The 16,112-nt window shown below is 39.9% G+C and overlaps 1 protein-coding gene across 2 annotated transcripts in view; it reads right to left on the bottom strand.

Annotated features, from left to right (window-relative positions):
- The window catches only part of MINDY2 (MINDY lysine 48 deubiquitinase 2), a 76,580-nt gene extending 71,909 nt beyond the window's left edge, over positions 1-4,671 (bottom strand). The window contains exon 1 of one of the 2 annotated variants that reach the window (XM_055435609.2): positions 3,030-4,671. In XM_055435609.2, the coding sequence (XP_055291584.2) occupies positions 3,030-3,881 (852 nt within the window). In that variant the 5' untranslated portion in view covers positions 3,882-4,671. The remainder of the gene's footprint in view (positions 1-3,029) is intronic. The other variant, XM_055435608.2, reaches the window with a different exon arrangement.
- Positions 4,672-16,112: the final 11,441 nt, after the last annotated feature.

Raw genomic sequence — 16,112 nt, 5'->3', positions numbered from 1 at the left:
AGGAGTTAATCTCATCAATTCTTGTTGCTACACTCACTACAGTCCGACTTCTAGTTTAATCTCAAATGAAAAGATCTCTTTCATTGTCATTCCTTTTTCCAATAATTTATAATAGCTTCCTATTATCAACTATATATAAAGTCTAAACAAGCTTAGTGATGGGTCCTCTGAAATCTGACAATTACCTTCATACACTGAAAGGAAGTTAAGTCACTCAGTCATGCCTGACTCTATGACCAAGGACTCTAGCCCACCAGGCTCCTCTGTCCATGAGAATTCTCCAGGCAAGAATACTCGAGTGGGTTGCCATTTCCTTCTCCAGGGGATCTTCCCAACCCAGGGATGGAACCCAGATCTCCCGCATAGCTGGCAGACTCTTTACTGACTGAGCCACCAGGGAAAACTTTCATACTCTATTTACTATTTTTCTCTACAACTGCATTTCTCAAACTTTTTGGTCTCAAGACCTTCTTCAGTCCTAAAAACCCACTGAGGATCCTAAAAAGCTCTAGTTTAAGTGGATTCTATCTATCAACATTTACTATACTAAAATAAAAATTGAGAAAAAATTTAAACACAAGAATGCAGAGCACACATTCCATTAACTGTCAGGGCAAGGACGTCATCATACATCATACAGCTTGGAAAACTCTATTGACACTGAAAGAATGATAGTGAAAAAGGCAAAAAACAACTAACTACTATTCTGAAAAGTACTGACCTCAGAAACCCTGGCTCACTTTTAGGACACTGCTCTATCCAACCTTGCTTCTCTTAATACATCTCCCTATCAATCACTGACGATTACTGATGAGTAATTTTTGTGTGCATCAATAACCTTAAGGCAGAAAAAAGGCAAGAACCAAAGACTTATAAAATAATCTTAAAGCTCTTTAGCATGCTTTCTCATTGAGAGTCTAACCTAACATCAATTTTATTTCCTACTACTGCCATTTCCTTCTCCTCCTCTGCCATGCTCCAACCAAGGTTGGAATCCCCAAATAGAACAAACATTTTTCTGCTTCAGCATCTTTGAATACACTATTCCCTCAGCCTGAAAGGAATTTCTTTTACTCACCCATCAGACTCAGCACATAGGCTACCTCTTCTATGAAGCTCTCCCTTGACACATTCCACTCCCACATACACTTTTCTCTGTAATTCCATAGCATATTTTTCTGTAACTCCATAGCATAATTCCACACTTCACTGGGATTATGGTTTATATGTCTGTCTCTGAATCAATACTAAGCTACATGAGGGCATGTACTCTGGCATCTTATTCATCTCTGTACTCTATTATCTCACACAAAGTGGGAACCCAAATGTTATGGTCATTCACTTGAAGCTGTCTTTCAAAGACCAATCCAACACTCATCTATCCTCAAATATTTGAGACCACAGCACTTGCTCTTTCCTTTGAGCTTCTGCAGTACTATGTAGAAACTAGGAAATGAGAAAAGCCTAATAAGAACAGTTACTCCTTCAGACAAACAGACTGGAGATTTTGGCTTATAGGATGAAATCTAACTCCTTAGTCTAACATTCAAGGTGGTTAACATTCAACATTCAACATTAACATCTAACATTCAACATTAAGTGGTTCTTCACCTTTTCAATCTTATTTTCTATTATCTTGCAATATGAACTTTCCACTCCTGTCATCCAAAACATATACACACATGTATTATTCATTCTGTTTTCATTCCTTTTTGTTTATATCCTTCCCTCTCTCAGGATTCCCATTTTTCTGTTATTTTAAATCCTACTTTTTCCTTAAAAGCTTCCTTCAAGATATAAAAATTTCATGAAGCTCTCTGGAACTACGCCAGACTAAAGGAAAATTTCCCCTCTTGGGATGTCTAATGCATTTCACTCTGCTTCCTATAACCTAGTACTTATAGTATATTGTTTTGCATTGTTCTTTAGTAATTTCAAGTAAGACAATGCTGCAGTTCCAAATAGCTCAACAGCTCAAGAGCAAGCAATCTCCACTCAAAACATTTGAGTGCCATTATGTACTTGATACTGGTAAGATTTCTAATCTTATTTCTTTTGCATTATCCCTTGCTAGACAGGAAGATGAGGGAATTTCATAAACACTATTCCATTTACTTGATTTTCTTTCTAACTGGTCACAATAATCCAGGTTATTTTTTTCTAGGGAACATTTTATCTCAATTTGACAGTAAAATATGCATCTTCTCAGCACTCCCAAACTGCAAGCTTAAATAAGACACTTCATGTACAGCTAACTCACTCCTGAGTCCTTAGTATAGTTACTTTTGAAGGGCTCTTCCCTCTTTTGCGCCTTTATCTTGAATATATCTTTTCTTATTTGTTATTATGATTTTAGCTCTCTTAACACATTTTGTGTGGTTATTGGTAATAATGCTAGACTATTTAACTAGAGTCAAAGAAATGAGGCAAATAAAACCATCCATAAAAATAAAAACAATCTCTGAAAACCAAGAAGTTATGGTAATTAGGTCTCAGGCCATTACTTTTCCTTAAATGGAATTTGTCTAAGGGGCCACATCTTCCCTATTACCACGTCCTTAAGTATCCACACCCAAATGGAGCATAAACATAACCATCAAAACTTGCTCCCTGATATAATGGATTGATGATAACTTCTGAAGATGATTTTGTCCAATTCTTCACGCTTTTGCATATGGGATAAAGTCAGTAAGAAGGAATAACAGAAAAATATAGTTAAAAAATAATCAAAAGATTTAGGATGCTCTAAGACCTGGCTGTTTTCAAGTGTATCAGGCACAGCTGAATGTTGAAAGCTAACCACTACAAGCTAGAAGAGAGATCTTAGGTTGCCGGCAGTTCTTTCTGACATACATATGAGAACATTCCTTAAACAAGACAATCTCAGAGTGAGTTTCGTGTAGGAAGAAACGGGGATTACTGATGAATGAGGAAAGAAAGGAAGAAGATATCAGTTGACAATGCAGCAACTCTCACCCCCCTTTTACCCCTCCCCAAAAGCTGTAGGAAATAGAAGCTGCGGAATGTACCTTCCAGGCCAGAAGCAAAACATTGAGGATGGCCAGTAAAGGGCAGGGGCCATTCTCATTCTGGGTGATGATAGGTGTGTTCTCTTCCTTCCACTGGATCCACTTGATATGATAAACAGACTGTCCCGGGAAGCGTTCCTTGGAGGCCGCCAGCACCTGGGCTGTCTCCCCTTCCTCCTCCTCCACCTCCTCCTCTCCACACAGGGGCACAGCCCCGGGCAACACCGCCGCGCCCTCCTCCTCCTCGGGGACCCGGTTCTCAGCTCCTTCCTCACTATTAAACTCGGAGCTACTGGGGAAAGAATGTAGGTTAGAGAACGACTCCAGGGAGTCCAGGCTCGGCGATTCCCCAGGAGGGCTCGGGTCGCTGCAACTGCTGCTGAGGCCGCCGCCGCTGCTGGGCTGCGAAGAGCCCGCGGCCGCCGACTCTTCCTTGCAGGTGCCGGCGGGATCCGGGCGGGCGCCCCCGTCTCCGGCTGGACCCAGCCCATGGTCAGCTCCGGCCTCGCCTGTCTCAGGGGAGGCGGTCACCTTGTGCTGCCCTCTTACAGGCTCCTTCTGGGCAGCAGGACTCTCCAAATCGCGCTCCTTCAAGTCCAAGCTCGGGAGCGAGCTGCAGGGTACCAGAACCTGAGGAGAGCCGGCGGGGGAAGCCGAGTCCGAGAGGCTCCTCCCGGCGGCCGCCGCCCCCTGCCCCTTCCCGCCGCTGATCTCCGCCGCCCATACTCCAGGACCATCCCCAGCGGCGAGCCTGGTCTCTTGCTGCCCTTCCTGCGGAGAACCTGTCCCTGGCGCTGGCCCGGCGGCCACCCCGTGTTCTAGCGGTTGCAGGCTCTCGGGGCCGCTCTCCATACCCAGCCGCCCGCCCCTCGCTCTAAAGAGACCGCGGCGGGATCTCCTCAGACAGCGCCTCAGACGCCATGACAGCGGCACTGGCAGCTACAGCGCCCTTGCGCGGCCTCGGCCAGGCACGTCACAGGGGAGGGCATCGGGAGCGCGCGCGCGCGCCGCCGCGCCGTCCGTGGGCCCTGGGCGTGCCTGCGCGCCGCCGGGTGAAAGGGACATTCACAGCGACCGCCCACGGAGCTCCGCCTCGCCGGCGCGCTCGCGCGCTCTGGCCAGCGCGGGGCGTGGAGGGCGTGGCTAGGAGGGCGTGGCCAGGAGAAAAACATCCTCTTATTTTGTGGCCGGAAGTTGAACTCTGGGGCAGCTAGACCGCGCGCGGCTTCTTTAAAGGCGAGCGGGGAGGCTGTCAGCTCGGGTGTGACCCTTCAGAGCTGAGTCGTGTGTGGTTCAGCCTGGGGCTGAGGGATGGGGAGTTGGCAGCAGTTGGAGTATTTGGAAAAGACCTCGTCCCTGAAAAGCTCAGGAGATTTGTTTCCCCACCTTGTAATATGGAAAATTGAAGAAATTTCTTACGAAATGTAAATTTTAAAGGCTGGGATCCACTCAAGGTGTTTGGATTACTACACTGCACAATTTCCAGGCTTTCTCGGTTTTGGCTGAGAAACACCCTGCTCCTCATCAGCTACTGGGAAAAACGTTCGCTCTACATGAGGCGTCAGTGTGGTTGTGGATATTGGCCTGCGCGGCAAAAAAAAAAAAAAAAAAGTGGATAATTTGGGCCAATCATAATAAATTAACTTGTGCATGCATTAGCCAAGCCTTTGCGGTTTTAACTTGGCCTCATTTTGCATGGAGTGGGAAGTGCCTGTGTCAGAAAAAGTGAGTTTTCTATTGCGTCTACTCCTCTTAAGGACATTCAGTTTTCAGAGAGGGCAGAGTAGGCTGGTGCTACTCTGACCTGTGATCTGTACCTGACAGGGGCTTTTTTCTTCTTTTTTTTTGCCTTTCAACATTCTTTAGGTAATGGGGATCCGAAAATGGCAAGATATATCTTCCTTCCTAGTCAGATGTATCAGTTCCTGTATATCTAATAGAATGTGGTCTTTCTGTATCTCTTGATTAGAGAAGATAGACAGTTACTAAGCAGTGTTTCATTCACTCATTTAACATATTTCAGTACCAATTACATTGCTGGATTCTGTGGCACTAGGGATGCCATGGTGAATAAGAGGAAGGGCTCATATCTTCTTGCTTTTACTGTCTAATGTTTTTTCTTATTGCTATGTTTTTGATATTTGCTTGGGAAATACTATTTCCTGACAATGCAGAAATGACGTTCCTTCCACCTTTTTTACAGTGGCATAATATTTTGACACTTATCCAACTCTTCACAAAGAGGAAAATTAGAAGAGATAATAGAAAGCTTCTTTAGAATATTGAATTTAGGAGTTTTGTGTGTTTTTGGTCTCTGTGTCAATCCATAAGCAATAAATACTATTGTTCAAATTAGAATATTTCCCTGAAAAAGAATTGCAAATGTTAACAGATTAAGATATATGTTGCTGGATTAAGCACTTTACAGTATTTAAGATCATTAAGTACAAGTGAGAATATTACAGATTTCAGGAAATTCAGAAGTCAGCACACTGCCTTGATTATAAAAAGGATATTTATAAAAATGTATTACATGAAAATGTTGAATGGATGAATCATTTTTACAGGCCAGAAACCATAGTAGAGCTAAAAATCTTGAAAGTGCATCTCAAATAATGACCATTCACCATTTTTCAAAAATGCTACTTAAACCTTCTTGCTCTTGTAGTGTTTATTAGTATATGTTTCAGATGTTTGCATGCATAGTTTAATAGCTTATCTATAGTAAAAACAGAATCAGGTTTTTTTCATATAAATCAAGATGACCAAATATATATATTTAAGTTTGTGAAAATGTTCATCGTATTTTCTAAGAGAGGTGGCAAGTAGCATCTAGGGAGAAATGTCAGAAGATACTAAACTGGAAAATATCTCATTCTTTTTTGCTTATTTGCATCTCTAGTTAAAATAGATCATTTTAAAAGCAAACTGGTTATTATCCATAATTTTTTATTTTTTTTCTGGGTTACAGATGTAATAGCCTTAAAAGTCAAATGTTGTTGTTATTTAGTCTCTAAGTCCTGTCCCACGTTGTATGACCCCATGGACTGTAGCCCACCAGGTTCCTCTGTCCATGGTCTTTCCTGGCAAGAATACTGGTGCTGTCATTTCCTTCTCTAGGGGATCCTCCCACATCTCCTACATTGGCGGGCAGGTTATTTATCACTGAGCCGCCAGAGAAGCCCAAAAGTCAGATAGTTTATGTAAAAAAGCAATTATTGCTCTATCCCTCCACACTTATGCAGTCCCATTCAACTCCTAGGTGTCTTTAGCTCCTTATCCACATATTTCTGAGTATCATGATTATACGCTGATGTCTTCATTTAAAAGTTATAGATATTGTTTATTGATTTAGTCCTATAAAGAAGAGGATTGTTTTTTTTCATACCATTTTTTCCTCCTTTTGCTCCAACCTCCCAATTTTTTTCAAAACTTTGATCAAAGTACTCAAAATGTAAAGCATTAGATATATTCACCACAAAATCAAGTATTTTACTGTGACTGTGATTTACTTTTTTTGCTAAAATTTTGTTTTCCCTGGAATTAACAATGCCTTATCATTTTGTTGCTTGGTTTAAAACTCTTCACCTACCACTAACTCAGCCAGACTTACCAGTACTGTCAACCATATCATGTTATTTCTCAGACCCATTTTAATCTTGTGTACATCTCTCCTGACATTCACTTCTGCTCTGATCTGGACTGTTTTATAGGCCTGTGAGCAGCTGTCATCCTGGGATTTCTTTTTTCTGTTGTTTTAGGAATTGCTTCTTCCTCTCTTCTATGTTGACTCCTTTCTTTCTTGGATCTCCTGTCTTCCTGTTTCCTTGATTTGGTGGAATATATTCTCAGTTTCCTGAGAAAGAGTGCATAGGAAGCATATTTTTGTAGGTTATATTTATCTGAAAATAGCTAGACCTTTATTCTACCTTTATATCATATAGTTTGGCTGGAATATAAAACTCAGCATTGGAGATACTTTTTCTTCATTTTAGTTGTTGAGAAACTGTCTTCTAGCTTCCAGGTGATTATAGAGTAGTCTGATACTATTAGATTCTGAAACCTTTGTATATAACCTATTTCTTCTCTCTGACATTTATTTGATCTCTTTCTTCTTGGTATTCCACCATTTCAGTATTTGATATACCTCTGGGTGGGTCTTGCTTTATTCATTGCACTGGGTGTTTGGTGATCACATTCAATGTAGAGACACATCCTTCAGGTCTAGGAAATGTCTTTTTCCTTTTTTTTTTTTATAAATCTTATCTTTTCTCTAATTGTATTTATCTTTTTGTTCTGCTTTCTAAGAGATTTACTCAAATTTATCTTTCAATTATTTTTGATGCATTACTTATTGACACTATTGTATATTTAATGTCCAAGAGTTCCTTCTAGTTCATCTCTTAGAATACTGATCATAATTTTTAATATATTGTTTATATTTTTCAAAGGATGTCTGAACCATATGCTGTAAAATAGTATCATTTAGTTAGTATGGAGTTATTGATAGTGCCAGAGAGTGAGATATGGGGATACTAGTGTAAAACATTGGTTTTATTCTTTAGGAAAGCAAAATTTACTTTGAGAAATAAGACATTCACGTGAATTGGTCATTAAGAATACAAGTTAATTAATAGGTAATACTGAATGAGTGGTATAAGCAGTAACTTAAAAACATTCAGATGAGAAAAAAAATCTTTTAGTGTGAGACAATGAAGGAGTAATTAAACTATACTCTTTTGATTAAAATCACAGGCTGATTATTACTTCAGCCTTAAGAAATCTAAAAAATATATCTCTGACTCTCAAAATAATAGTTTTTTTCCTTTTTAAATTAATTTTTATTGGAGTATAATTGCTTTACAATGTTGTGTTAATATCTGCTGTACAGCAAAGTGAATCAGCTATATATATACACGTATCCTGTCTTTTTTGGATTTCCTTCCCTATTAAGTCACCACAGAGCACTGAGTAGAGTTTCCCTGTGCTATGCAGTAGTTTCTTATTTATCTATTTTATACATAGTAGTGTACATATATCAATCCCAATCTCGCAATTAATCTCACCTCTCCTCCTTTCCCCCTTGGCATCTGTATGTTTGTTCTCCACGTCTGTGTCTTTATTCCTGCTTTGGAAATAAAGTCATCTTTATCATCAGAATGATAATTCTTTTAAAATTCTCTGCTTTTAATAGTTAGATCATGGCTTTTCTAGCTACCATGACAGAAAAAATTAATGCTATATCTGGCTTTTACCCAAATTTATTTACTATTATCTCATCTGTCAAGTCTTACTGATATTGTACACCCCTTTACCAGTTCATTTATGTATAGCCACTTCCTCACTGAGTCCTTATCATTTTTCTACTAGAATCGAGCAGCATTTTAGTTATTCCCCAGTCTATGATTCTGTCTTCCTCACCTTATCCTGCATAAACCTATCAGAGCTATAGTTTAAACATCTTGGTTTTGTTTTGTGGATTCTACTAAAAATAATGCAGTGGTTCTTTATTGTTAGTTGAGTCAAAATTGGCTCTGAATACTGCACAGGTACAAGACATGTATACCTTTATTCCTTTTAGAATTTCACAAAAGATAGAGTGATAAAATTCTAAGTTAAAATCAAGGGTTTCCATGTAATTCAAATTGCCCTGGTTCTGGCCCTTGAGTGACTATGCAGAAATTCCAGCCTTCTGTAAAGTACATCCCCTATTTAATTATTTCTGAGAGCCCCCATGAGGAGTCCCACACCTGTTCAGAAACAAATCCAATCCTATGATATTCTACCAGGTGCTGCTTCTACTACATGCTGTTTCACCAGATGCTAGTCTGTTCTGATGGTGTTAAAGATGCATGATGGTGACTGGAGGGAAGTGACCTTCTTTTCCCTTTTATTATAGCTCTAATGTACTACAGCATTAATAAAACTTCTCTCAATTTTACTTCTGTAGACTTTTTAAAAAGTAGGACCTAAATATGAGTCCAGATAGGTTTCACCAGGAGTGAATTAAAGGAATATAGTCTATCACCTTCAATTCAGAATCCTTGTTCCCCTGGTATTACACCAGATGTTAAGGTTTGTTTTTGTTTTTTTAAATTCCCTACACCCCAGGTCCTTCTTGCTGTACAGTTCCAGCCCAGTTCCCTTGCCTAGTGCCCCTTGCTCCTCTGTGATCAAGAATCATTTGCCTCATGAGAAAGGGGCTCTGGAAGTTGCTCTGTTCATCTAGTTCAGTTGTTTTTTTTTTTTTAATTAAATCAAGTATATCTCCTGGCCTCCCTGATGGCTCAGCGGTAAAGAACCTGTCTGCAATGCAGGAGATACAGAAGACATATGTTGGATCCCATGGTTCCAGAGCCCCTGGAAAAGAAAATGGCAACCCACTCCAGTATTCCTGCCTGGGAAATCCCATGGACAGAGGAGTTGGGCAGGCTACAGCCCATAGGGTTGCAGAGCCAGACACAATTGAGCGACTGACCATGCATGCACACATATCTCATTCCTTAGGACTTCTCTCCTCAAACTTCTACCCTGTCAACCCAACAATTTACCTGATCTCTCTCAATTCTAATATGATTGTTATCAAAATCTGGTTTCGGGATTAGCAGTATCAACATCATTTGGATTGTTGTTCAGTTCAGTTCAGTCACTCAGTCGTGTCTGACTCTTTGTGACCCCATGAACCGCAGCATGCCAGGCCTCCCTACCATCACCAACTCCTGGAGTTCACCCAAACCCATATCCATCGAGTCAGTGACTCCATCCAACCATCTCATCCTCTCTTGTCCCCTTCTCCTCCTGCCCCCAATCTTTCCCAGCATCAGGGTCTTTTCCAATGAGTCAGCTCTTCCCATCAGGTGGTCAAAGTATTGGAGTTTCAGCTTCAACATCAGTCCTTCCAATGAACACCCAGGACTGATCTCCTTTAGGATGGACTGGTTGGATCTCCTTGCAGTCCAAGGCACTCTCAAGAGTCTTCTCCAACACCACAGTTCAAAAGCATCAGTTCTTCGGTGCTCACTTTTCTTTATAGTCCAACACTCACATCCATACATGACAACTGGAAAGACCATAGCCTTGACTAGACGGACCTTTGTTGGCAAAGTAATGTCTCTGCTTTTTAATAGGCTGTCTAGGTTGGTCATAACTTTCCTTCCAAGGAGTAAGCGTCTTTTAATTTCATGGCTGCAATAACCATCTGCAATGATTTTGGAGCTCCCCAAAATAAAGTCAGCCATTGTTTCCACTGTTTCCCCATCTATTTGCCATGAAGTGATGGGACCGGATGCCATGATCTTAGTTCTCTGAATGTTGAGCTTTAAGCCAACTTTTCCACTCACCTCTTTCACTTTCATCAAGAGGCTCTTTAGTTCTTCACTTTCTGCCATAAGGGTGGTGTCATCTGCACATCTGAGATAATTGATATTTCTCCCGGCAATCTTGATTCCAGCTTGTGCTTCATCCAGCCCAGTGTTTCTCATAATGTACTCTGAATATAAGTTAAATAATCAGGGTGACAATGTACAGCCTTGATGGATTCCTTTTCCTATTTGGAACCAGTCTGTTGTTACATGTCCAGTTCTAACTGTTGCTTCCTAACCTGCATACAGATTTCTCAAGAGGCAGGTCAGGTGGTCTGGTATTCCTATCTCTTTTAAGAATTTTCCACAGTTTATTGTGATCCACACAGTCAAAGGCTTTGGCATAGTCAATAAAGCAGAAATAGATGTTTTTCTGGAACTCTCTTGCTTTTTCCACGATCCATCGGATGTTGGCAATTTGATCTCTGGTTCATCTGCCTTTTCTAAAACCAGCTTGAACATCTGGAAGTTCACAGTTCATGTATTGTTGCAGCCTCGCTTGGAGAATTTTAAGCATTACTTTACTAGTGTGTGAGATGAGTGCAATTGTGAGGTAGTTTGAACATTCTTTGGTATTGCCTTCTTTGGGATTGGAATGAAACCTGACCTTTTCCAGTCCTGTGGCCACTGCTGAGTTTTCCAAATTTGCTGGCATATTGAGTGCAGCACTTTCACTGCATCGTCTTTCAGGATTTGAAATAGTTCAACTGGAATTCTATCACCTCCACTAGCTTTGTTCATAGTGATGCTTCCTAAGGCCCACTTGACTTCACATTCCAGGATGTCTGGCTCTAGGTGAGTGATTACACCATCATGATTATCTGGGTCATGAAGAACTTTTTGTACAGTTCTTCTGTGTATTCTTGCCACCTCTTCTTAATATCTTCTGCTTCTGTTAAGTCCATACCATTTCTGTCCTTTATCGAGCCCATCTTTGCATAAAATGTTCCCTTGGTATCTCTAATTTCATGAAGAGATCTCTAGTCTTTCCCATTCTATTGTTTTCCTCTATTTCTTTGCATTGATAACTGAGAAAGGCTTTCTTATCTCTCCTTGCTATTCTTTGGAACTCTGCATTCAAATGGGTATATCTTTCCTTTTCCCCTTTGCTTTTCGCTTCCCTGCTTTTCACAGATATTTGTAAGGCCTCCTCAGACAGCCATTTTGCTTTTTTGCATTTCTTTTTCTTGGGAATGATCTTGGTCCCTGTCTCCTGTACAATGTCACGAACCTTCATCCATAGTTCATCAGGCACTCTGTGTATCAGATCTAGTCCCTTAAATCTGTTTCTCATTTCCACTGTATAGTCATAAGGGATTTGATTTAGGTCATACCTGAATGGTCTAGTGGTTTTCTCCACTTTCATCAATTTCAGTCTGATTTTGGCAGTAAGGAGTTCATGATCTGAGCCACAGTCAGCTCCCAGTCTTGTTTTTGCTGACTTTATAGAGCTTCTCGTTAAAAATGCAAATTCTTGGACTTCCCTGGTGGTTCAGTGGTTAAGAAGCTGCCTGCCAATACAGGGGACATGGTTTCCATCCCTGGTGGTCTGGGAAGAGTCCACATGCCACAGAGAAACTAAGCCCATGCGCTGTGACTGCTGAGCCGGTGCCCTGGAGCCCATGCTCCACAACAGGAGAAGCCACCACAATGAGAAGCCCGCGCCACCGCAAACTAGAGAGTAGCCCCTGCACGCCACACCTAGAGAAAAGTCTGCATGCAGCCACAAAGATTCAGCACGGCAAAAATAATAAATTTAAATATGTAAAAGTAAATTCTCTATTTCCACCCAGATTATAGAATCAAGGTGTAGAGCCCAGCAACAAGAGGTCTGTTTTAACAAGATCTCCAGGTGATTCTGGTACATGATAAAGTTTGAGAATTATTGTTCTAGCATTAGTGGACATCTCCCCTCCTCATCCCTACTGCTAATAAATAAATCTTAGCAAGACAAAAATTTTCTAAGTTCATCTTCTACAGCCAGTGTTATTTTTTATTACTCTCCTAGAACTCCACACTGCTCTAAAGTTAGTTTTGGGGCCATTTTTCTATATACTCTCCCTTGAGATATGTATGTAATCCCAGTTTAAAATGTTCTTTTGCTCTTGTCTTTCCTCCATTTTTCATGTTAGTATCAGTCTCTGTTACCCAGGCTTAAAACATTCAAATAGTTTTGTTTCAGTTTCCTCATGATCAAGTCCTAATTTTTTAATGTAAATGCTTAATGTAAGGAAATAATTAACTCTGCTTTTTTTTTAGTACAAATCCAAAGCATATTCATTTTCCAAAAATTAGAAAACAAGCAAAAAGAGGAAAATTAAAAACACCCTTCATCTAATTATGTGGAATGAAGTGTTAGAAATAACACTAGTGATACTTTATTGTACGTCTATCCTTCCCAAACTTTTCTAGGCATCTGAACAATTACATATTTTTGCAAACAAGAATTAGACTATTCTAAACACATTGCAGCCATGAAATTAAAAGACGCTTACTCCTTGGAAGCAAAGTTATGACCAACCTAGATATATATTAAAAAGCAGAGACACTACTTTGCCAACAAAGGTCCGTCTAGTCAAGGCTATGGTTTTTCCCGTGGTCATGTATGGATGTGAGAGTTGGGACTGTGAAGAAGGCTGATCACCAAAGAATTGATGGTTTTGAACTGTGGTGCTGGAGAAGACTCTTGAGCGTCCCTTGGACTGCAAGGAGATCCAACCAGTCCATTCTAAAGGAGATCAATCCTGGGTGTTCATTGGAAGGACTGATGCTAAAGCTGAAACTCCAATACTTTGGCCACCTCATGCGAAGAGTTGACTCACTGGAAAAGAGTCTGATGCTGGGAGGGATTGGGGGCGGGATGAGAAGGGGACAACAGAGAATGAGATGGCTGGATGGCATCACTGACTCGATGGACATGAGTTTGAGTGAACTCCGGGAGTTGGTGATGGACAGGGAGGCTTGGCGTGCTGTGATTCTTGGGGTCGCAAAGAGTCGGACACGACTGAGCGACTGAACTGAACTGAACTGAACTGAAACACATTTGTTTCAGTTATCAATATATCATAAACATCTTTTTGTGTTAATATCCAATCATCAGCAACATTCCTGGTGAGTTAATAATAATTGTTTATTATGAACTTCACTGCAATCAATGTCCTTGGAACTGGATCTCTATAACTGTACAGATAATTAAATCCATCAGATAAATTGCTGGAAGTGCAAGTCAAGTCAGGATATTTCTCTCTTCAGTATTTTATTCAAGCTTTGCTTTCCTTTCTCTCTGCTGTCCTAGGTTACTGAGTGTGTTGGAATAAACTTGCTAACTGATTTCTCTATGATTTCTTTTCCTTTGAATACATTATGTATATTGCTAGGTAAGCAGTGCTTTTATTATTTCCTTTTACTGCTGAAAAACCTTTAAAGACACTTCCTTAACCACTAAATATCATGAGTTGGGCTGATAGTAAAAGCTTTCCTTAATCTGTGCTCATTCTTTTTAACCACCATTATCAGCTTTCCAAGAGAACCTGGTATTTTACTTTCACCCTATCCCTCATTATTTTTATTTGGAACAGTGATTGTCAAACGTCAGTGTGATTAACTTTTAGGTGAAAAGCCTATTGAAATGTGTGTTTCTGGGCTCCATCCCCTAGAAGTTTCATTCAACAAAATTGGAAAAAACCTAGGAATCTGCAATTTTTACAGGCATTCTGGGTGCCTCTAATACTGTTGTGCCACTGGTCATATATTGAGAAATACTCATCTGAAACAATATCAGATAATATCCATTTGCATTATTGAGATGTATAGTTGATATGTTAATAAACAAATAGTAAGAATTAAGACTCATTGGCTTATAATTACAAACAAAACCTCTGATTATTTATTCAATATTTACAATCTGGTGTTGTGGGGCACAGAAGAGATATTAACCATGAGCACGCAGAAGCAGCCTTATGTGATGAACAGTGTGATGTTCAGAGAAAGTGTGATGAACAGAGACGGCAAGAACTGGGCCTGGAACCTGGTCTTACCGTTGACTAATTTTATAAACTTGGGTAGGTCAATTTACTTCTCCTAACTTCAGTTTTCACCTTTTGTAAAAGAAAAAAATAAACGCGGGTGATAAATAATAGCATGAATGATTTTGCTAGATGGTTTTGTAAATAAAATGGGAACAGAGAGTAAAGCTCTTCAAAGATATTATTGTTGTTACTGCCCTCAAACTGGTTACAATCTGGTTAGGAAGACAAAGCATAAGCGTGAACAAAGCGAAATAGAAATGGGACACCTAAGGCAGTGCATAAGGGCTACTATAAGGTATTTCCCAGAAAGAGGAGAATTTAAAAACCAAATAAATATGAAATAATTCAGTTTAGCTATTTGTCATAGTTCTCTTAGAAAATGGAATTCTTTCCAAGTTCAAAAGAAGCAAAAGTAAGCTCTGGAAATTAAATCTGAATAGGTGTAAAAAGTTGTAGCCTAATCAATTACAACTGAAGAAAGCAAATAGTAATAACAGAAAAGGAGATGGTAGTCTTTATGGACTCTAGAGAAGATCTCAAAACATAAGGGTTTGCCACAGTAGGCTTTAATCACCATCTAAGGAGATGGGGTTGGGAGAGGGCATTGTGTGTGTGGGGGGGCACCTGAATAGGTGGATGGCCTGATCCTTATCTGGTACCTTGATAGATTCTTATGTAGCACAGTCAGTTGGATAGTTGGATGAACAAATCAGTAAAATCATTCTATTAATTTCTTCTGTACTGATACCTTGTTTACCAAGCCACTTTCAGTTATGACTTAGCCTTTGAAGCATTGAAGATTACAAAAGAGAATGTATTATTGATTTAACATGAACATCTAAGTTGTAAAACAATAAGCTGACATTTTGATCAAGAAGTAAGTCCCTTGAAGTTTAGTTCCTATGAATTAATCTTTGTTGGCTGATCAATTCAGATTGTGGTGAGAAAAATCAAGCTTCTTGAACTTCAAAGCTAAGAAGTAGATCTGGATCATGGCAGTGATAATAAGAATGAATTCATCTAGTAATTCAAAAGACTAGACTACAAGATTTAGAGTCAAACATACTTGGTTTAGAACCCTGGTCTGCCCCTGCTTCCTCATTTATAAAATGGGATGTTACCTATTTCACTGCATTGTTGCAAAGAGTAAATGGGATCATGTTTGGGAATTGCTTACCTTGGTGCCTGGCACTACATCAGGAATATTGTCTGGGTGATCTGGAAATCCCCAAAGCAGGAATAGAATAAATTTTGGTTGCATGAATAACCTATAATGATCATTGTCATCCTGTAAAGTTTTCTGAGTGCCCTCTTCACCTCAAAGCCAATTCATCAATAAAGTAACACATGATTAATTGCAGATGAAGGGTATAAATAATAGGTGTTTTGTATTAAATGTGATTGAGATCGGGGGCCCCAAGATTCTAGGAAAACACTTCAGGACTATTTGGAACTTAGTCTAATTTTTAAAACAAGTATCAGGAGGTAAAATACTGAAAGGGATAATGCAGATGGCAGGGACGTTAGGCCAGCCCTGTCCAAGGAGGGCTGCCTCTATTCAGTCTCAGCCAACTGACGCTTTGCAGGAACTTCAGTCTGCTTAGCCTTTCAGCTTTCACAGAAAATCTGGCGTCTAGGCTTTAACATGAACATTCTTAACTGTTGAAGAATGACATATAATTAAGAAAAAAAAT

Source organism: Moschus berezovskii, chromosome 9 (assembly GCF_049115385.1).
Source record: "Moschus berezovskii isolate FMDL1 chromosome 9, NW_MosBer_1.0, whole genome shotgun sequence".
Lineage (NCBI taxonomy): Eukaryota > Metazoa > Chordata > Mammalia > Artiodactyla > Moschidae > Moschus > Moschus berezovskii.
This window is presented reverse-complemented; position numbering and strand designations above follow the sequence as displayed.